At 43.3% G+C, this 23,697-nt stretch overlaps 1 protein-coding gene across 3 annotated transcripts in view; it reads left to right on the top strand.

Moving 5' to 3' along the window:
• Positions 1 to 201: 201 nt before the first annotated feature.
• Positions 202 to 23,697, top strand: part of gk (glycerol kinase) — a 100,115-nt gene continuing 76,619 nt past the window's right edge. For 2 of the 3 annotated variants that reach the window (XM_067992803.1, XM_067992804.1), the window contains exons 1-2: positions 203 to 421; positions 11,627 to 11,700. In XM_067992803.1, the coding sequence (XP_067848904.1) occupies positions 362 to 421; positions 11,627 to 11,700 (134 nt within the window). In that variant the 5' untranslated portion in view covers positions 203 to 361. Of the gene's footprint in view, positions 422 to 11,626; positions 11,701 to 23,697 lie in introns of all 3 variants that reach the window. The other variant, XM_067992805.1, reaches the window with a different exon arrangement.

Here is a 23,697-nt window from a genome sequence, read left to right as displayed (position 1 = left end):
GGGGTGGAGGCGGGGCGAGAGGCGGGGCACGTGGGGTGGAGGCGGGCAGGGGCGGGGCACGCGCGGGTGGAGGCGGGGCGAGAGGCGGGGCGCGCGGGGTGGAGGCGGGGCGAGAGGCGGGGCACGCGCGGGGTGGAGGCGGGGCGAGAGGCGGGGCGCGCGGGGTGGAGGCGGGGCGATGACGCCGGTCGCGCGGCGGGGGGGGGCCGAGGACGTTTGCAGCGAATACAATGGGAGCGCGAGTGTCACAAACTGGTCGCTTTGGAGACGGGGGCAGCGCGTAAATTTCTCTCTCTCGGTTGCTAAGAAACGGTCTGAAGACATTTGATTAGGAGACGGAGCGGCAGACTGGTAATTCACCATGGCCACGGGACCTTTGGTTGGTGCTATCGATCAGGGCACCAGCTCTTCTAGGTTCTTAGTGAGTACACTGCACGCCCCTTTATCAGTCACTTTCATCTTGTACACTGTGTTTCGTTATGCGACCGTGGCGCCGGCAGAATGTCAGGTTCACCTCGCAGCCGGGCAGCAATACCCGCCCGCTCACCTTTTACTGACTTGCAAGGGTAGCCCGCGGTCGCCGTGAAGTTTACTGTCATAGTACCCGCCCGCCCCCCCCCTTCCCAAAAAGAGAATAACCACCCTCCCTTTATTGCACTGTTTAAGTTTTCCCTGTTCAGACAGCTGTTCATCAGTGAAGTTGTGATCCAGCCACTGTAAAGCTGATGTGAATAAATTGTACAGCACGTCCTGGCAGTGTTGCAACCAACATTCACAGGAACTGAAACATTAATGCCTATTATAAATCCTAAACGTGTCCTTGTGCAGTGATGCATCTTTACAGTACTGGTCCAGTTTCCTCCCAGATTGAAGTACGCAGTGCTACAAAATGTTTCACTGGTGGACGAAAGGAATGTCCTGTCCCTGATTCGGGCTGACCTCAGTGCAAGCTGCCCCACACGTGTTGGGCAAATTCTTTGATGTAACGTTGTCTATTTCTGGCAAACCATTGATACTCCCCTCTTGTAAGTAGTCTACGTTGTTGGCTTGCAAACTCCCTCCCCCTCCATGTGGGATTTCCTACAAATATTGACTTCTGCCTCCGTGTCATGTACGCAAAGAAAACATTGCTACAATTGAATAAAAACGCCTTTTGCCCATACAGCAACAGAAATGATGTGCCATTTGCAGGGAGGAAGACCATGAGAGATGCATGTCTTTTGAAGTTGATGTGTCAATGTCTTGAGCATTGTTCGCATGACCTTCTCTCCAGTGTGGCGTACGGACATATATTGTGTGTACAACTGCTTACGTTTTTTCGTTGCTGTAGAAGTTGCTGCTTCTGTTGGAAAGCTTTTTCATGCTTTTTTTATGTTTTTAAATTTAAAGATTTTTTTTAGTTTAGCTAGAGCAGTGTAGGATTGTAGATTTTATACAAGTTGTTTGGAGTCCACGAAGTTTGCCAAAGTCAGGGGGACTTTATGTTTCCTAAAACTGCAACATGTTATAAAATTTATTGATGAATTTATGGTGTCCAAGACTTCATGGAAACCACGTGCCTCTTCCAAAATGTGGGAGAGAAAGAGAGAGAGCAAGACGTCATCTTGTACTGGAACAGAAGATCGGGGGGACATTGGTGGGGGAGAGGGGGAGATCAGAGAGGGAGATTGGAGAGGGACATTGGGGGAAGAGGGGGAGACATCGGGGGCTGAGAGGGACATCGGAGAGGGAAACATTGGACATCGGAGCAAGGTGGAAAGGTAGGTTGATTTTGTGTTTTAACTTTGTGCAATGGTTTTTTGCCTGATGCGGCCCTTCACGCCTGGTTTCACCTTGTGTGAGAAAGCTGCCCAGGTAAGTTAAAAATCGTTCTAACTACCTGTTATGTCACAAGTAAAGTACCTTAAGTACCTTTGATTCTTTTACTATCATCCCGCCGGCTTTAATTGCCGGTGGGACTTCCGGATTCGGGAAGCATGCGCGCACACAGGTGCGTCTGTGGAGAACTCCGAAGTCGGCGGGTTGGAGCCGGTTTCCGAACCCGCTCTGAATTTTTGCAATTTCCCCCCCCCAATGCACCCGCAATTTAAGTTCAAAATTGAGCCCCATGCCTCTGGTTTGGATTCGCTGGGGAGGTGTAGACTTCAAGGGGAATCTGAAACAGGAATTTAAAATTGCTCCTCTTCCCACCTCCGCCACAAATTCCGTACCCTTGCCACCGCTTCCGTCTTTCTTCCCAGCCGCTGTCTGAGATTGAACTAGACTAATTGCAGCCTTGACATTTTACTCGACCCTGAGCTGAGCTTCCAATCCCATATCCCCTCTCCATTATAAACGATGCCTATTTCCACCCGTGTAACCTTGTGTGCCTCCGTTCCTACCACAGCCCATCTGATACTGTGATTCTGGTCTATGCCTTCGTCACCTCCAGAGTCGATTATTCCACAGCTCTTCTGGACAGCTTCACATCCTCCATGCCCTGTGAACTTCAGTTCATCCAAAACTCTGCTGTATGTTATCATGCACCAAGCCCTGCTCACTTATCACTCCTGACCTTGTTGACCTACATTGGCTCCCAGTCCGTCAATGTCTTTTTATCCTCATGTTTAAATCCATTCATGGTCTTGTGTCTCTCTATCTCTGTAACCTCCGCCAGCACTACTACCTCCCGCAACATTTCCCCCCCCCCCCCCAAGAACTCTTCATTCTTCCAATTCTGGCCACTTTGTCCAACCATTGGTGGCCGTGCCTTCAGCTGTCTAGGCCTCACGCTCTAGAATTCCGTTGATTGTGCCTAATTGAAGTGCCTTGGGATGTTTTTCTTGGGATATTAGAAATCCCATATAAATGCAAGTGTTTGCTGCGGAGACCGAGCATAACACAAGTGTGTGCAAGGTAGTGAAAAAGCAAACCAACGCACTACAAAAAAAATCATTTTGTTGCCGAGAAATAGGGAAAAAAGTGAAAGTAAGGATGGGAAGGGCACCATTAGAATCAGCGGCTCAGTGGGGGCCAACCTGACATTATAAGAATACAATGATTGCAGGGAGTGGGGGGGCGGGTGAAAGTGCAGATCCACTGGGCCACGAAAATATTTCATAATAAGGAACTGAATTAAGAATTCCACTGCGGTATATTGTTTTATTGTGATCTAAATAGTGGGTAGAGTGCAACCTTTATCAGGTGTGCAGTTAACCTTATTGACACATGGGGGGTAGGTGGGGGTGGCTGTGGGAGAGAGTAAAACAAATAAGAATTAATTATATAAATAATCAAAAATGTTAAATTCTAAAACTGAAAACAAAGGAACTATAAATTTTTTTTTGATGAAACCAGTGCAGTACATATCAAATTTGATATAGTACACATGTCAATCATTTTGATAATCATATGAAGAAGCAATGTTAGTAAAAGTTTTAATTGGGTTCAAAGTACATTTACTGGTGGTTAGAGTGAGTCAGCATGAAGCTTACTACTGCATTCCATTTCAGTGTTGTGCAACACATTCCTACATGGCTTAGATAGAAATATAGCCAAGATCTCCTTGTTTGTAAAGAAATTGGATCACTTTAGAGTGCCCTGTTTTTCCGCTTTTACCTGTCTCTCTTCAAGCTTTTATTGTCATTCCCAAAATTTGTTTTGCGCATCAGTATTATCTTCAGGAGGGGTTAGTGTCCTTGCAGCAGTACATTGAGCATGCAGCAAAATATTTGACTTGCACCGATAGCACATCCCTCTGTGTATTAATATTGCTTTAACTACGAGCATCTCAAGGTTAGAGGGTTTTGAATACTTCCTTAGTCAACTTTGATCTACAAAAGAGTCAATAAGTGAAGCTCTAGAAACTTGGTCAGTAACAGATGGAAACTATTGAGAACATAGCATATTTGATATAAATGTGCACACAGTTGTTTAAAAAACATTTGTACAAGAAGCTTACTACATGTTTATAGCAAAGTGAAGGGAATTTGTCGGCATCAATTTGAGGGACACTAGTTACAACTGTGTCAGTGTTTTGTTGCAAAGTTTACTTGTTTTGGTCTGTTTCTCCATCTAATCCCTTTCTTTACCAGTGTAATATACCAGCCATTCTTTTGGTTCCTATAAGTGAGATTGCTAGTTTGTGCTGATTTTATGAACATCTTTATGTGAATGACTTGTGATCCCACCGATTTGGGTCAGATTAAAACATAGTTATGAGATGTGAAAACACAGTGTGCTAACTCACTTGCATCATCCAGTACCTTTCTTTGTATCATAATATTGGAGTTAGTGATCTCTAAGCAATGTCAACAGGACAAATGTCAAATCTGATGTTAGGAAATTGAAGCCAAGAGAAGTTGGCGTGGAATTCATTTTGCTCTTGCAAATTAATATTTTAATCTTGTACTGTCCGGATGAAGACAAAGATATGTTTAATGATGTTGTTTCATTTCGTAATGATTCATTTTATTTCTCAATAAATATACATTCCATTGAGAAATAAAAACTCCACAGGAAAAGGGATTCATCTGTGACTAACTAAAGAAGTTAAGGATAGTATTAGATTAAAAGAAGAGGCCTATAATGTTGCCAAGAAGAGAAGTAAGCCTGAGGATTGGGAGAGTGTTAAACCAGCAAAGGACGACCAAAAAATTGATTAAAAAGGGAGAAAATAGAATATGAAAGTAAACTAGCAAGAAATATAAAAACGGATTACATAGCAACATAGAAAATAGGAGCAGGAGTAGGCCATTCAGCCCTTCGAGCCTGCTCCGCATTCAGTATGATCATGGCTGATCCTCTATCTCAATACCATATTCCCGCTCTCTCCCCATACCCTTTGATGCCTTGTGTGTCTGGAAATCTATCCAGCTCCTTCTTAAATATATTCAGTGACTTGGCCTCCACAGCCTTCTGTGGTAGAGAATTCCACAGGTTCACCACCCGCTGAGTGAAGAAATTTCTCCTCATCTCAGTCCTAAATGTCCTACCCTGTATCCTGAGACTGTGACCCCTCATTCTGGACCCCCCAGCCAGGGGAAACATCGTCCCTGCATCCAGTCTGTCTAGCCCTGTCAGAATTTTATACGTTTCAATGAGATCCCCTCTCATTCTTCTAAACTCGAGTGAATACAGGCCGAGTCGACCCAATCTCTCCTCATATGACAGTCCGTAAGACCATAAGGGATAGGAGCAGGAATAGGCCATTCGGCCCCTCCAGCCTGCTCCTCCATTTAATGAGATCATGGCTGATCTGATTTTTACCTCAACTCCACTTTCCCACCCTTTCCCCATATCCTTTGACTCCCTTGCTGATCAAAAATTTGTTTAACTCAGCCTTGAATGTATTCAGTGACTCAGCCTCCACAGCTTTTTGAGGTAAAGAATTCCAAAGATTCACGACCCTGTGGGAGAAGAAATTCCTTCTCATTTCCGTCTTAAATGGGCGACCCCTTATTTTGAGACTATCCCCCTAGTTTTAGATTCCCCCATGAGGGGTAACATCCTCTCAGCATCTACCCTATCGAGTCCCCTCAAAATCTTGTATGTTTCAATAAGATCTCCTCTCATTCTTCTAAACTCCAATGAGTATAGACCCAACCTGTTCAATCTTTCCTCATAAGACAACCCTTCCATACCCGGAATCAACCTAGTGAACCTTCTTTGAACTGCCTCCAATGCAAGTATGTCCTTTCTTAAATAAGGGCACCAGAACTGTACGCAGTATTCCATGTGTGGTCTCCCTAATGCAGCACCCTGTACAGTTGTAGCATGACTTCCCTGCTTTTATACTCCATCCCCCTAGAAATAAAGGCCAGTATTCCGTTCGCCTTCCGGATTACCTGCGACACCTGTATGTTGACTTTTTGTGTTTCATGTACGAGGACACCCAGATCCCTCTGTACCGCACCATTTTGTAGTATTTCTCCATTCAAATAATATTTTGCTTTTTTATTTTTCCTCCCAAAGTGGATGACTTCACATTTTCCCATATTATATTCCATCTGCCAAATTTTTGCCCATTTGCTTAACCTGTCATCTTAACCTGTCTTCGACGCTTAACCAGTCCTGCTATCCCAGGAATCAGTCCGGTGAACCTTCACTGCATTGTAATTTATTTTAATTGTAAATCGATTGTAAGAGCCTCTACAAGTATGTAGAAAGGAAGAGAGTAGCAAAAGTAAACATTGGTCCCTTAGAGGCTGAACAGGAGAAATTATAATGGGGAATAAGGAAGTGGCAGAGACATTAAAAAATTATTTTGTATCTGTCTTCACAGTAGAAGACACAAAAAGCATACTAGAAATAGTGGGGACCCAAGGGGCTAATGAGAGTGTGGAACTTAAAGTAATTAATATCAGTAGAGAAAAAGTACTGAAGAAATTAATGGGACTAAAAGCTGATAAATCCCCTGGACCTGATGGCCTACATCCTCGGGTTCTAAAAGAGGTGGATGTATTGGTTGTGATCTTCCAAAATTCCCTAGATTCTACAACGGTCCCAGCGAATTGGAAGGTAGCAAATGTAACCCCGCTATTCAAGAAAGGAGGGAGAGAGAAAACAGGGCACTACAGACCGGTTAGCCTGACATCAGTCATCGGGAAAATGCTGGAATCCATTATTCAGGAAGTGGTAACAGGGCGCTTAGAAAATCATATGATTAGGCAGAGTCAACATGGTTTTATGAAAGGGAAATTGTGCTTGACAAATCTATTAGAGTTTTTTGAGGATGTAACTAGCAGGGTAGATAAAGGAGAACCAATGGATGTAGTATATTTGGATTTTCGAAAGGCATTCGATAAGGTGCCATATAAAAGTTTGTTACACAAGGTAAGGGCTCATGGGGCTGGGGTCAATATATTAGCATGGATAGAGGATTGGTTAACAGACAGAAAACAGAGAGTAGGGATAAACGGGTCATTTTCAGGTTGGCAGGCTGTAACTAGTGGGGCCACAAAGATTGGTGCTTGGGCCTCAGCTATTTACAATCTATATTAGTGACTTAGATGAAGGGACCGAGTGTAATTTATCCAAGTTTGCTGATGATTCAGCTAGGTGGGAAAGTAAGCTATGAGGAGGACACAAAGAATCTGCAAAGGGATATAGACAGGTTAAGTGTGTGGGTAAGAAGGTGGCAGATGGAGTACAATGTGGGGAAATGTGAGGTTATTCACTTGGGTAGGAAGAATAGAAAAGCAGTATATTTTTTAAATGATGAGAAACTATTAAATATTGGTGTTCAGAGCGATTTGGGTGTTCTCGTACAAGAAACACTAAAAGTTAGCATGCAGGTACAGCAAGCAATTAGGAAGGCAAATGGCATGTTGGCCTTTATTGCAAGGGGGTTGGAGTTCAAAAGTAAGGAAGTCTTACTACAACTGTATAGAGCTTTGGTGAGACTTCACCTGGAGTACTACATACAGTTTTGGTCTCCTTATCTAAGGAAAGATATACTTACCTTGGGGACGGTGCAACGAAAGTTCACTAGATTGATTCCTGGGGTGAGAGGGTTGTCCTATGAGGAGAGATTGAGTAGAATGGGCCTAAACCCGCTGGAGTTTAGAAGAATGAGAGGTGATCTCATTGAAACATGTAAGATTCTGAGAGGGCTTGATAGGGTAGATGTTGAGAGGTTGTTTCCCCTGGCTGGAGAGCTTAGAACTAGGGGGCATAGTCTCAGGATAAGGGGTTGACCATTTAAAACTGATAGAAGGAGGAATTTCTTCACTCAGAGGGTTGTGAATCTTTGGAATTCTCTACCCCAGAGGCCTGTGGGTGCTGAGTCGTTGAGTATATTCAAGTATAAGATAGATAGATTTTTGGACTGTAGGGGAATCAAGGGATATGAGGATCGGGCTGGAAAGTGGAGTTGAGGTCGAAGATCAGCCATGATCTTATTGAATGGCAGAGCAGGCTCGAGGGGCCGTATGGCCTACTCCTGCTCCTGTTTCTTATGTTCTTATGTCAGTATTTTAAATGCACTTTGAACAGTCACTCATTAACTTCTGATTTTAAAATATGAAATTCCATCTTGTCATTGCATAAACGATCCCAGGCTAAAAATATAGCTGGTGTGGGAGGGGGGGCGGCATTTCTAAGGCAGGCTGGAATTCTGCCCCACTGGGAAGCAACCCAAATCAAGTTGGGGGGGGGGGGGAAAGTCAAGGTCATTGTTACCTGGCAATGTGTCTTACAAGACCATTTTACTATATTTTTTGTCATAAGGAATGCTAATACTAACACCAATGTTACAACGTCACAGATGACCTACTGTTTTTAAAAACTAATATAAAGTTATAATAAAATGTAACCCCTTTAGAGACCAACACAACGATTAATGTTTCTAGATTATGATCAGACTCTTGCCAGAGTACAATTAGTGGTTTTCCTGCACATTTCCTGCGTACACACAAGAATAAGAACAGAGTAGAATCATCAGAAAGTGGGCTGCCTGGCCTTTGCTGGGGGTTGTGCCAGTCTGAGGGTAGAGACTTGCTGCATTGGGTGCCTGCTGCAGGAGAGGAAAATAAATATTTTTTCTTCAATGCTTCAAACCCCACTTGATTGACACTTCAGTATGGTACTGAGGGCATGCTGCATTATTGGAGGTGTTGTTTTTCAGATGAGGCATTAAACTGAGGCCCCATCTGCCTATTCAGTGGTTCAAGTGAACATAAAAGATCCCGTGCCATCACACAAAGCAAGGGGCTCTCCTAGTGTCCTGGCCAACATTCCTCCCTCAAAAAACACATTAACTGGTCATTCATTTCATTTGCTGTTTTTGGGACTTTGCTGTGTGCAAATTGGCTGCCATGTTTGCCCACATAACATTGACTCCACTTCAAAAGTAATTGTGAAGTGCTTTGGGACGATCTGAGGATGTGATAAGCTGGTATATTTAGAAAGATCTCCATCCCTTGCGAATCACTGACAGGAAGGAGCTGCCTGCATCCAAATTCATTTTCATAGGGGTAGCAACATCAGGCTGGCCTCACCCAGAGTTGCCTGGCCTAGCAGACTACACTACTGGTTAGCTGCATACGCTTTCCTGTCATTTTGAATGGAAGTACTATCTCTAGATTTTCCTTAATCAAAGTAATTTTGGATAATTGCTTGTACTATACCAGGGAAATCAGCATGGGCTGGCAAAACAGCTTGCTGTTTTTAATTCACATTTGCTGTCAGAGTCCATTGTTGTTATTCAATCACAATTTTCTACTACTATTTTAAGCTGCTACTTTGTATGTGCTTGCTATGTTCTATAGCTTTTAAACATTATTTTTTGAGCCAATGAAGCTGCTTGTGTGAACTGGACACTAACCTCATGTGCTCCTACGTGCTTTTATTTTGTCTTCTGGAGGGCAAACTGATGGTTCTAGCGAGTGGATGGCAATTGTAAATCAACAGGCTAATTTTCTTCTGCCTTTGTGAACAAACAGAATAATATATACAGTGAATTTAAATCTATTTCATTATGCACTTTTTAACATAGAAAATAAAGAAAGCATGCCGCACCATCCCTGTTAACAGGCTAAATACACTTTGCTGACTAGCAATTTCTCTGAAACTAGTCAGCATTAAACACAAGCAGGATATTCCCCCCCCCCCCTATTTGAATTCATTGCTAGGTTTCTGCAGTCTATACTTTCTTATCTGGATAGGAAACCAAAGACTTAGTGGGCTCTTAGTGAATCGGCAACCCATTTTACACCGCGCCTGATTTTTTTTTCTCTAATTTCACCCCCTTGATGTCTGATCCTTCCCCAGGTTTCTGTCAGTTAAGCTGCCAATCAAATTGGCTACTCTCCTCCTAGGTGAAGGTTTTCCTGGCAGCACTCTTCTGCTAAGCTCACGTGAATTAAACTATTCTATGATATTACGCCCAATTACAAAGTCCTCTCTGGAATGTATTATCAGACTCATTGGCCTTTATAATAAAGGGAGGGCGGGATGATTGCAGGGGAGCCTGGTAGCGGGCGATGAACCCGGCAAGGCCAAGGAGTGGAGGACCTGCCGATTTTAAAGACAGATCCTCCTTTAAATAATTCTTCGCTGATTCCCGACCAACACCCGGCCAGAATGACTGCTTGGCCAGCGGGCGGGAGTAGAAATTTAGTGGCAGGAGGCCACAGCCTAGGACCCATGAGGATGATCCCCGACAGTCAGTGGAAGGAGGGCTTTGCAGGAGATTGGCGATTCCAGTGAGATCGGGGTGGGTTGGCTAGGGATGGGGAGGCCCAAGGAGTCTTTGTGGGGCCTGGGGGGAGCACTCCTTCTTCTCCTGACCCACAAGGAGTTCTAAAGGGAGCAGATCTTTAATAACTACCTTGGCAAGTCAGCACTTCCCACCTTGGATCTGCTGCCGGGAAGCCGACAGCGTGGGTCTCCCCCTGAAGTTCAGTTAATTCTGCGTCGCGGTGTCAGTGGTGTCATTGAGTCGCGACTTTTGATGTTAACTAGGCCCTCGCCTGCCTTTTGCGGGAGCAGTGTCGATGGCCTAATTTGGGGGCGGGGGAGGTGAGGGGGTGTTAAAGTTGGGTCCATTGTCTCTAGCTGATATGGGTAACAGTTTTAGTGGCTACCCAATTTTCTTTTGGGAGAGCTCATCAGCATTCCCAGACATCCTTTTTTCCAGTGATTCCAGCCTATTTTTTTGTTGTGCCGTTAGAAAAAATATACGGGACCTTTTGGGAATTAACTTTTCAAAGTCAAGTTCGAGATTCTATCAGAAACTTATTATACCTTACACCAAAAAGCCCTTCTCGGCCAAATAGTCAAAAATGCTGAAACTCAACAATTTCATTGGCTGAAAGAATAATGTGGAATAATTATGGGTTTGTTATAGTGGTTTCGGGTTGATGTGGAAGAAATAAATGTTTTAGTCCTAAAAACCTTTTAGTTTTAGTCTTCATTTCAGTTTGATGTTTAGTCTTATTTTACTTGTAGTCTGCTTAAGAAATTTAGGCTTAATTTTCATATTGTTGATGGAAATAGAATAATTTTCTAAAAGCTGTTTTAGTCCACAAAGACAACACTGGAATAAATATAGAAAGGAAAATATAAATTTTCCTTTCACAATGAATGTGAATTGTTAATTATTTTTATACAAGTATTTTTCACATACAGTTATCTAAAATATTTTGAATGTTACTTCCTCACACGGAACAGATATTGTTTCTGGCAAGTGCCACATGTTCGTTACACATGGGATTGGTGCAATTGGGGTTAGATTTGATAAACATGATAGTTTTCTCTTTCCAATATCATGCCTGGGATGAGAAGGGGTGCCAGTGCCATTTGGCAGCATTCTCAATGAATCTCCACAAGTCTCATGTGCCATGTCCCCCCAACAATACTAGATACACGTAGAGTCATACGAACTCCCCTGCGATCAAATGCAGAGATTTTTGAAAAGATATTAATTGCAAATTTGCTTCAACATTTGATTGATTTTGTAATGTTTAGCTCATGTGATTCATCATTTCGCTATTTTTCATTGATGTCGATTCCCACTGTGCCTGTGGATACAATGTCGTTTGGCCGTAGATACGCACACGTGAATCTTTGACAAATGAACTTATTATGTATTACTGTCTGTCCAGTACTTTGAAGAAACTTACAATATTTAACAACCACTTCACAGGTCTTTAATCCTCAAACAGCTAAAGTCGTTGTTCAACATCAAGTGGAAATTACACAGAAACTTCCAAAAGCAGGGTGAGTTTTACAGTTTTCTCATTTGTTTTTCTTGCTGACAGAATTTTGTGGTTTTTCTTAAACTCAGTTGAGGAATGGAACATATTTTATGTCTTTACTCAGTACAACATTAGACAACCCCATCAATTATACAGCGTTCCAGTACAGTGCCTTAACTTCAAGCTCAGCAGAATATATGCTGCTGCATGGCATGACGTAGCATTTGTGCTTCCAGTACAAATCTGTTGCCTAATTCTATATAATCTTTTTAAAACAGTCCTTTTTCCCCCACCAACCTTTCCTTTTCTTCCTCTGAAAGTTGTTTTCTCCTTGCTGGACATCGTTACCTTGTTCAAACATTGAGCCTAACTAGTGAATTTTAGCAGCCTATTTGATTCCGGGGAGCATCATAGCTTGGTTCCCATCCTTTTATCAACTGATGTCTACACCTACAAACCTCAGCAGGGATTGCTGGATAATAACTGAGTAGAACATTGGCAGATTCATTTTTTTTTCTTCACTGCTGCTGAGGCCAGTTAAAGGTCCCGAGCTCCTGGCTGAGTTTAGTTAACTCAACACACACTGAATCAAACTAGGAACCTTCTTGATCACTGGCTAAACTCACTTAGCCAGTGGGGAGCTTTTGTAGTGAAATTCTAATTCAAAATTGTGTTTTTTTTCTCCTCAAATTGCCAATATCACCAGAGCCAAAGTTATGATAATCAGAAGTGCTGAATGTTCATCCTTACCAACTAGTGCCGTTTTATTTTGTGAACTCTTGTGTAATTTGTACCTTGTGTTTAATCCTTGTAATGGTCAAACATTGGGTTGCTGATTAGCTAGCACGTGCACTTTGGAGCGCTATCTTTTCATCTGTTTAATAATTCCAACAGTTTTCAAAACAAGGTAAAGTACAAAAACCCAGATATATTTACAGTACACAGGTTTGCAGTTCAGTTGTTTTGAGTGTGTGCAAGCAATTAGGTAAATGTACTCTGCCTCCTTGCTCTCCATTGCAGCATCTACATCATCCTTTCATGGGATGGTTTTCTCTGATCATACCTGACCTGCTGCTTCATCACATAGCTCAACAGGGAGCACCAGCTTTTTGTTAAGGCTCAGCATGACTTCCCAATCTACGATGTTTTAGTGTCAACATTCTGTCATAAACTACACTTACTTCATGCAATCAGACTTAACGTATTTAAAGTTTTTGAATTTTCAAGTTATTGAATACCAATTGTACAGTACACCAATTGTATAATTTACCAAACAATTCCAATGATTATCAGTTAAACCCGGTACAAGATGTTCTTCTTTATGCACTAATCTTTTTCAACAACTGTTTTGAATGCACTAGATTGATGTATGTCATGCATTTAACAGGAATTCAGTCAAGCAGCTTCCATTTTCACACATTTGAATCTAACTTCCTTTGTTTAGCAACTAACTGCCTCTACCACACACCACACACCTTACTTGCATCTCTTCCTGTATTCGCCTTCTCTCCTAGCTTTTTCTTTTTCTTCAAATTCCCACCACCAAAGCCAAGTTCTTTCCTTCCCATCCACACAGATTCAAAATTGACTGATGTTCTGCTTTCTGCTCTGCATCAAATAATGCTTCCAGTTTGGACTTCTGACTGTAGTTCCCACACTTTGTGACCACTTCCCTTTCATGTGTTGATACTATTCTCAACTTTGCTTGCTTTTTAAAAATGTTATGTTCATCAAGGTGGGGGATGTTGGCGCTGGTGAATCGAACACTTTCCATTTTGGGCACCCAGTGCCTGTACTGAGTAAAACTGATGTTTAAGCAACTTCATTTCTGTAATAGTGCTATTTCCAGCACCCATACATGAACTGAAAACATGCTAAATCAGTTGATCTAGGGAGACTGGAATTTCCCTAAATCTGTTGTCAGTTTGAAGTTATCTTCCACATGTCGATGGGTTTTTCAGAATGAAAATATTCTGAAAATGGTAAAAAGAAATGAAGGGACAGTATCCCTTTAAAACATTTTCAAGTTGAAGATGCCACCTTTGTGCAGTCCTTCCCAGCTACCTGCCCTCCAACACTCGTCTCAATGTAGTAGGAAAGTAATGGGTTCTTTACTTCAAAAACTTATAAAACACCAGTTCCTTTTTGCTACAAGTGGCAGAAATGAAGTATTCAGCACTTCATCCCTCTGACTTTTTAAAATCTCTTTGTTTGCTTTATTCAATGGATGTTCATTAACTTCAAACATTTTTTTATTATGGTTCTGATTGGCCCTAGTTGGCATCATGAGCAATAATGGCTTTTCATTTTATTGGTTTTAGACATTGTACAGAATGCTCAAGTGCTTACTATAGCTGACAGCATGATTGTTATTTAGGTGCCTTTTCTTGCATTAGGTGCCTTTTCTTGCATCTTGAGTTTGCATCTCATCAGATTTGGGATGATCATTAGGCGTTCTTGACGTGTATTAGATGGGGCAAGGTCGAATGCATGAAAATTATAATTCTAGGAAAAATTACAAAAGCAGAATATTTAGGGACATGCCCTTGACTATAACTATTTTGCTGAAGGGCTGCAATCAGCACTGCCCTACTTTTGATGTCCTCTCCTATTGGTGTGTTTTCTCAATACAATGGCAGCAGTAATGTCAATGACTACATGCTGGTGGATGCCTCTGGAGCTGCCTAGTGCTGAGTGACACGTACGTTTGTACTTAAGGACAGCTGATTTTCCCTGGAGGCAGAACAGTTTGCCCTCTTCCTGAAACCAAATGTTTATGCACACATTCCTCCTGTTCTCTAACCACAGGGTTCCCAGGGCTACCAAACATTTGAGCAGACAGCTGCTAAAATTCTGTTAGACACCATGCTAGTCTCGGAAACTCTAGTTCTGACATTTTGCACTGAGCTGTGTCATGCTGATCTCGGTGCCCCACAGTAAGGGCCTCCTCTCTACAGTCAGGCTTGGTCTTCCAGTCAAACCAACCAGCTTCTATTTTACCTGAGTGTTAGAGGAACATGTCTTCTGACTGTCATGGTTTCCAGTTAGTATCCACATACTGTGCATTTATCAGCAAATGGAATAAATTTGTCAGTAGATATCCAGCAACTGCTGTAACCCTGTGAGTTGGAAAATTCCTCTGGAGTATCTCTAGCACCTTGTATCCCTCTATGTGAAACCAAGCACCATCCCTTGTTCACAAGGTGGCAATTTCAGGTTTCCACAAAACATTTCCTTTACATTTCTTGGGATTCATCCCCTTATTTTTGCCTTCTAAAAGGAATATGGGTATTAAATCTCTACTCCTCCATAAGATTTAAATCTTGTCCTTCCTATGTGCTTCCCTTGAGCTTTTGCAAGTTTCAATTCTTGTTATGGAACTTTGCTGTTGACTGTGGTTAGTCTGGCTTAAAAAAGGGCAGGATTGGGTACTAAATATTCCTGGATACAAGGGGCCTGATTTTAAAAGTAAAAAACAGGTGGGTTGGAGGGGGGAGTGGCATTGAAAATTGCCACCATTTCAGACCCGCCTCCAACCCGCCCATTTCTGGTTTTCATGGGGGCGGGACGAGGGGTGGGTGGCCAACCCGCTCCTAGGAGGTGGGTCAGGCCTTAAAACCTTAAGGCCTCCATTTTTCACTAATTCCCGATTTCATCCTGGGGGCCGGGATTCCCAGGCCTTCTGTTTTACGCCTTGTGAAAGGAGGCAAGAAGGCCTAGAAAGGCACAGCTTGTGGGTCCTGAGGAGCAAGAGTGCTACCCTCAGGCCCAACAAGCCTACCTGCACGATTTTTTTTTCCTTTTTTACCCCCACACCCCCCCACCGATGCAGGACCCCGATCCTCCCCCCTCAACGATTGCCGACCCCCGTGATGACCTCCAATCCCGCCCCCCCGCCCCGTGACTGACGCCCAATCCCATCCCCCATGACTCACGACTCCCGTGCCCACCTACGCCCAGCCATGCCCCCCCCCCCATCCATACAAAGAAAGACTCACCTGCAGACTTATTTGAAGACATCCCCTCCCTGGCTGGTCTCCTGTCTGACTGAGACCAGCCGGTCAGTTGGACGGGAAACCGACAAAAAAAATAAAAGACGTCCTTACATCAAAGTCGTAACGACGTCCGGGAAACCCGTACTACTCGGTTTCCCGACCTCAAAATGACTCCCCCACCCCTTCTTGTCTCTGTTTGAAAATTGAGCCCAAGGTGTTCAGGGATGATAGGGAGGTGGTGGCAGTATTGGTTAAGGAGAATATTGCAGTACTGGAGAGAGAGGGTGTCCTGGAGGGGTCAAAGACAGAATCTATTTGGTTAGAGTGAAGAAATAAAAGAGGTTCCATTACACTACTGGGTGTATTCTATTGGCCACCAACTACTGGGAAGGATATAGAGGAGCAAATGTGCAGGGAAATTACAGAGAGGTGCAAAAGCTAAAGAGTAGTGATAACTGGGGAATTCAACTATCCTAATATAGACTGGGATAACAATAATTATATAAGGGGCAAAGAGGGGTAGGAATTTTTGAAATGTGATCAGGATAACTTTCTTAACCAGTATGTTTCCAGCCCAACGAGGAAGGAGGAATTGCTGGTCTTGGTTCCAGGGAATGAGGCGGGCCGAGTGGAGCAAGTGTCAGTGGGGGAACATTTAGGGAGTAGCAATCATAGTATCATGAGGTTTAGAATAGCTATGGAAAAAGACACGGACCACTCTAAAGTAAAAATATTCAATTGGAGGAGGGCCAATTTCAATGGGATGAGAACAGATCTGGCCTGGGTAAATTGGAGTCAAAGATTGGCAGGCAAAACTGTAATTGAACAGTGGGCGGCCTTTAAAGAGGAGATGGTTCGGGTACAGTCTAGGCACATTCCCATGAGGCAGAAAGGCAGGGCAACTAAAGCCAGAGCTCCCTGGGTGACAAAAGAGATAGTGAGTAAAATGAAATGGAAAAAAAGGGCGTATGACAGATGTCCGGTTGATAACACAAGTGAGAACCAGGCAGAATATAGAAAGTTCAGAGGGGAAGTGAAAAAGGAAATAAGAGGGGCAAAGAAAGAGTATGAGAATAGACTGGCGGCCAACACAAAAGGGAATCCAAAAGGCTTCTACAGGCATGTAAACAATAAATGGGTAGTAAGAGGAGGGGTGAGGCCGATTATGGACCAAAAAGGAGATCTACTCATGGAGGCAGAGAGGATGGCTGAGGTACTAAATAAGTACTTTGCATCTGTCTTTACCAAGGAAGAAGATGCTGCCAGAGTCTCAGTAAAGGAAGATATTGTTGAGATACTGGATGGGCTAAAAATTGATAAAGAAGAGGTATTTGAAAGGCTAGCTGTACTTAAAGTAGATAAGTCACCTCGTCCGGATGGGATGCATCCTAGGTTGCTGAGGGAAGTAAGGGTGGAAATTGCGGAGGTACTGGCCATTATCTTCCAAACATTCATAGATACGGGGTGGTGCCAGAGGACTGGAGAATTACACCCTTGTTCAAAATGGGTTTAAGGATAAACCAGCAACTATAGGCCAGTCAGTTTAACCTCAGTGGTGGGGAAACTTTTAGCAATGATAATCTGGGACAGAATTAACAGTCACTTGGATGAGGGTGGATTAATTAGGGAAAGCCAGCATGGATGTGTTAAAGGCAAATCATGTTTAACTAACCTGATAGAGTTTTTTGATGAGGTAACAGAGAGGGTAGATGAGGGCAGTGTAGTTGATGTGATGTATATGGACTTTCAAAAGGCTTTTGATAAAGTGCTGCATGGTAGGCTTATCATCAAGATTGCAGCCCACAGTATAAAGGGGGCAGTAGCAACATAGATACAGAATTGGCTAAGGGACAGGAAACAGAGAGTAGTGGTGAACGGTTGTTTTTCGGACTGGAGGGAGATGTACAGAGGTATTCCTCGGATCGGTGTTGGGACCACTGCTTTTCTTGATATGTATTAATGACTTGGACTTGGGTGTACAGGGCACAATTTCAAAATTTGCAGATAAAACAAAACTTGGAAGGGTAGTAAACAGTGAGGAGGATAGTGATAGACTTCAAGAGGATATAGACAGACTGGTGGCATGGACAGACACGTGGCAGATGAAATTTAACGCACAAAAATGCGAAGTGATACATTTCGGTAGGAAGAACAAAGACAGCCAATATAAACTAGAGGGCACAATTCTAAAAGGGGTACATGAATAGAGAGATCTGGAGGTACATTTGCACAAATTGTTGAAGGCGGCAGGGCAGGTTGAGAAAGCAGTTAAAAAAGCATGTGGGATTCCTGGGCCTTATAAATAGAGGCATAGACTACAAAAGTACGGAAGTCATGGTGAACCTTAATAAAACACTGGTTCGGCCACAACTGAAGTATTATGTCCTGTTCTGGGCACCGCACTTCAGGAAAGATGTGAAGGCCTTAGAGAGGGTGCAGAAGAGATTTGCTAGGATAATTCCAGGGATGAGGGATTTTAGTTACGTGGATAGACTGGAGAAGCTGGGGTTGTTTTCCTTGGAACAGAAACGGCTGCGAGGAGATTTGATAGTGGTATTCAAAACCGTGAAGGGTTCTTGGCAGAGTAGATAGAGAGAAACTGTTCCCATTGGCGGAAGAGTCAAGAATCAGAGGACATAGATTTAAGGTGATTGGCAAAAGAACCAAAGATGATACGAGGAAAAACTTTTTTTACACAGCGAGTGGTTAGGATCTGGAATGCACTGCCCGTGGGGGTGGTAGAGGCAGATTCAATCATGGCCTTCAAAAGGGAACTGGATAAATACTTGAAAGGAAAAAAATTGCAGGGCTACGGTGATAAGGTGGGGGAGTGGGACTAGCTGGATTGCTCTTGCATAGAGCCGGCCCGGACTTGATGGGCCGAATGGCCTCCTTCCGTGCTGTAACCTTTCTATGATTCTAGTTCTTAGGGTTAGCAAGCTTCAGGAATTGGTTGTTGATCACCCCAACTTGATATGGTAGAGGGATCCTGAAGTCCTTAGGCCTCGCCTAAGGTTTCTGGTTAAGGTGGTTTTCTCAATTTCATATGTAGCAAGATAATTCCATCTACATTGATGCACATGGGCCACTGGACTTTTATGTGAAGTCCATTTTTAAATCCTAGTGACACTTTGTAGCACATGGCCTGAAGGCACTTAGCAATTCCATATTTAAACTTAAGGAATCTTACAACACCAGGTTATAGTCCAACAAATTTATTTTAAAATCACAAGCTTTCGGAGATTATCTCCTTCGTCAGATGATTGAATGAAAAGGTTCTCAAATCGCATATCTTATACGATGTTGGGACAGCATCACACCAATCAAAAGGTGTCGTTGTTATTCAAACAGGCCAGTCACGGAGAACAGCACGTCCCAGTACACTCGATATACATTGTGTCTTTTACACAGGCAGGCAGAAAGAAACTCAAAATGGCAGAAAGAGAGAGAGAGAGAATTTTAAAAAACATATAAATTTTTTCCCCCTTTTTGCTGGTGGGGTTACGTGTAGCGTGACATGAACCCAAGATCCCGGTTGAGGCCGTCCTCATGGGTGCGGAACTTGGCTATCAACTTCTGCTCGACGATTTTGCGTTGTCGTGTGTCTCGAAGGCCGCCTTGGAGAACGCTTACCCGAAGATCGGTGGCTGAATGTCCTTGACTGCTAAAGTGTTCCCCGACTGGGAGGGAACCCTCCTGTTTGGCGATTGTTGCGCGGTGTCCGTTCATCCGTTGTCGCAGCGTCTGCATGGTCTCGCCAATGTACCATGCTCCGGGGCATCCTTTCCTGCAACGTATGAGGTGAACAACGTTGGCCGAGTCACAGGAGTATGAACCATGTACCTGGTGGGTGGTGTCCTCTCGTGTGATGGTGGTATCCGTGTCGATGATCTGGCATGTCTTGCAGAGGTTGCCATGGCAGGGTTGTGTGGTGTCGTGGACGCTGTTCTCCTGAAAACTGGGTAACTTGCTGCGAACGATGGTCTGTTTGAGGTTGGGTGGCTGTTTAAAGGCGAGCAGTGGAGGCGTGGGGATGGCCTTAGCGAGGTGTTCGTCGTCATCGATGACATGTTGAAGGCTGCGGAGAACATGGTGTAGTTTCTCCGCTCCAGGGAAGTACTGGACGACGAAGAGTACCCCTCGTCGTCCAGTACTTCCCTGGAGCGGAGAAACTACACCATGTTCTCCACAGCCTTCAACATGTCATCGATGACGACGAACACCTCGCTAAGGCCATCCCCACGCCTCCACTGCTCGCCTTTAAACAGCCACCCAACCTCAAACAGACCATCGTTCGCAGCAAGTTACCCAGTTTTCAGGAGAACAGCGTCCACGACACCACACAACCCTGCCACGGCAACCTCTGCAAGACATGCCAGATCATCGACACGGATACCACCATCACACGAGAGGACACCACCCACCAGGTACATGGTTCATACTCCTGTGACTCGGCCAACGTTGTTTACCTCATACGTTGCAGGAAAGGATGCCCCGGAGCATGGTACATTGGCGAGACCATGCAGACGCTGCGTCAACGGATGAACGGACACCGCGCAACAATCGCCAAACAGGAGGGTTCTCTCCCAGTCGGGGAACACTTTAGCAGTCAAGGACATTCAGCCACCGATCTTCGGGTAAGCGTTCTCCAAGGCGGCCTTCGAGACACACGACAACGCAAAATCGTCGAGCAGAAGTTGATAGCCAAGTTCCGCACCCATGAGGACGGCCTCAACCGGGATCTTGGGTTCATGTCACGCTACACGTAACCCCACCAGCAAAAAGGGGGAAAAAATTTATATGTTTTTTAAAATTCTCTCTCTCTCTCTTTCTGCCATTTTGAGTTTCTTTCTGCCTGCCTGTGTAAAAGACACAATGTATATCGAGTGTACTGGGACGTGCTGTTCTCCGTGACTGGCCTGTTTGAATAACAACGACACCTTTTGATTGGTGTGATGCTGTCCCAACATCGTATAAGATATGCGATTTGAGAACCTTTTCATTCAATCATCTGACGAAGGAGATAATCTCCGAAAGCTTGTGATTTTAAAATAAATTTGTTGGACTATAACCTGGTGTTGTAAGATTCCTTACATTTGTCCACCCCAGTCCATCACCGGCATCTCCACATCATATTTAAACTTGGATGAGCAAAATGGATAGATTTGGATTCTCCATGTAATTACATAGATGGTCGGGAAACATTAGGCTTCATCAAGGTGCTTTCCATTCAGTCCTCAGATGCCTTGTAGGCCAATCCAAAACTTATTTCTAGTGAGTGCATATATAAGACTGTGACGTGGAATAAGCGACACATGTTTTATCAATTATTATTATTTGGACTTTGCTTTTGAAAGAAAAGTTTACATTTTCATTTGTTTTGGTAGGTCTGTCCTAGCACTCAGTGTCCTCGCCTATGCTGGTGACTCCCCTCACATCACCTCTCTGCATCCTGCTTGCAATGCTTGATTAGTCTTCACTGGTATGTGAAGGAAAAATTGTCTGCCTGTAGAGAGCTCATTCTTTGAAAGTAAGCATTCTTCCCTGCTTTCCCTTCATTCCCTCGGTAAACTTTATATTGTTGCCTTTCTTTTCTTTCTCGAGTGTTGAGTTAAAATGAATGGGTGTTCCATGGGCAGTTTGTACCATTTTTATTTTGCACACATGGACAAAAATTTGATGCCATGGCATCATCCGTATCAAAATGTAAGAGACACCATCCCTTTGTGTTTTACCCATTCTGATGAACCCATTACTGTGAAGAGGATGCCTACCGTTGATGAACGAAGGAAATCCTATAATAGGGTAACATAATTTTTGTTCAGATAAAATTGGAAGAATCTCCGCTTAGAACATCTGGAGATGCTCATGGTTCAGGTAGCAGCATCCTTATTTCTTTATGAATAACTTATTGCCCTTCCACAAATGATAAAATTGTGTGTTTGTGGTAAAGCATTCTATAGTATAAAAATGTACATATTTCATTGTAGCTACCAAATAAGATTGAGTCCTGTGGTATTGGAAGGCAGATTTTGGGTTGGATAAGGAACTTTTTGCATTCTCATAGACAGAAAATAGTTATTAATGCTAGTAGTTCTGTGTGGGACTGGGTCACTAGTAGAGTCCCACAGAGATCAGTGTTAGGGGTGTTGCTGTTCACCATCTTTGTCGATGATCTGAATGACAGTGTTGGGGGAACTGTCCACAAGTTCACGGATGATGCAAAGATACGTGTGGGTTTAAGCACCTTAGATGAGAAAAATAGATTGCAGGTGGATCTAGATGTGATGGGGAAATGTGCCTGTATCTGGCAGATATCTTTTAATATAGATAAATGTAGTTTAATGCACTTGGATAGGGGCAACTCCAAACAAATGTATAACATGCAGGGTTGGCTGCTAAACAAGAGAAAGACCAGTGTGTTTTAGAGCAAGTGTAATTGAAGGTGCACTGCCAAAGCATATAGGGTATTAGGATTTATTGCCAGGATAATTAAATATAAAACAAGGAAGACTATTCGTTTTCTGTGTATAGGGCCTTGGTCAAGCCTCATCTAGAATACAGTGTCCCGTTTTGGTCCCCTCGCGTGATGAGTGATTATAGAGGACCTGGAAACGATACATAGGAGGGCCACAGGATCAAGGATATCTAACTCATTTTATATGCTGGACCTGATCTGAGATCCTGGCATTTGGCACCGACCATATTCAGCAAAAGTTATTGATATAGATAAAGATAAACCATATTGGTACTTTCTTACATTTAGATTTTATTTACTGCTCCTGCTGCACCCCAATACGTGGCGGCACCTCTTAGCATGAAACATTGCATCAACATATGGAGCAAATGACTGGGCTGAGGTTATCGTGAATCCCGGTTTGTATCAGAGTCGAGAACGTGGTTTAAACTTGTTGATACTCATGATGGAAAATACTTGTTCACACACGTACGCGGTCTCAAACATGGGAAGAATTCTTGATGCAAAGGACTTCAGTTTGGGATAATTTAATAACAAGTAAAACTTGTCCTTCAGCACAGCATCGCACTGCAGTTCAATAACTTCCGTTTAGGGCATCATGCACATTAACAGAGAGTGGTATGCTGTAAATTGCAAACTCTCCTTCAAGCTTCCTGAAGCCAGAGAATCATTCTTGAAATTTCTTTCTCAATTCAGCAACTTTGCCCATGTACCGTTCTGTGGTGCCATCATATTAAGTCCCAGCAGTGTCATGTAGTGATTTCAAGGCAGGAAAATATGCCAAGTTACTCTGGGAAAGTTGCTTCTACAGCTGAAGCTTAATCTGGAAAATGCGAATGGTGTCATAGTATTCTGTCACTACTTGGATCCGTCCCTGCATTCTTCTGTTGAACTAGTTCAGGTGCTCCGTAATATCTACCATGAAAGCAAGGTCTTGAACCCATTCATTGTCCTTTTAATTCAGTAACATCTTTCCCCTTCTGATCCATGAACAGTTAGATCTTACCATGCAATTCAAAAAAGCACTTCAACACAGCACCCCGATTTGCTCACCAAACTGCAGTGTGATATGGCAATCCACAGTGAATGTCACATTCTTTCAACAACTGTCTAAACTACCGGTGATTGAGACCGACCAGTACCTTGAATAAAATTTAAAGTTTTAGTAACAACATCCATAATATGATTCACTTTCAAAGTTTTACCATACAGAGCTTCTTGATGTAAAGTGCAGTGAAAATTACTAAACTGCTAATTTGGGTTGCTAAGTTTGCAATTTTGTCTTCAATTTTGCCACAACTTCAGCTTTCTTGCCCCCATTGAGGGTGCCCTGTCTGTGGCCTGACTCTCAGCTCTTATCCAGTCCACATCAGACTCATCCAGAGCTCCCACCAAGTTGTTGAAGAGGTCATATGTGTTGTTATGTCTCTCATCGGCACCAATTCTACAAGCTCCTCTGTTATGCACATGTTCTCACCAACTCCACGAGTGTATATTGCTAACTGAGCCACATCAATTACATCAGTGCTTTCATCTATTGCAATTG

This window comes from Heptranchias perlo, chromosome 11, assembly GCF_035084215.1.
Source record: "Heptranchias perlo isolate sHepPer1 chromosome 11, sHepPer1.hap1, whole genome shotgun sequence".
Lineage (NCBI taxonomy): Eukaryota > Metazoa > Chordata > Chondrichthyes > Hexanchiformes > Hexanchidae > Heptranchias > Heptranchias perlo.
This window is presented reverse-complemented; position numbering and strand designations above follow the sequence as displayed.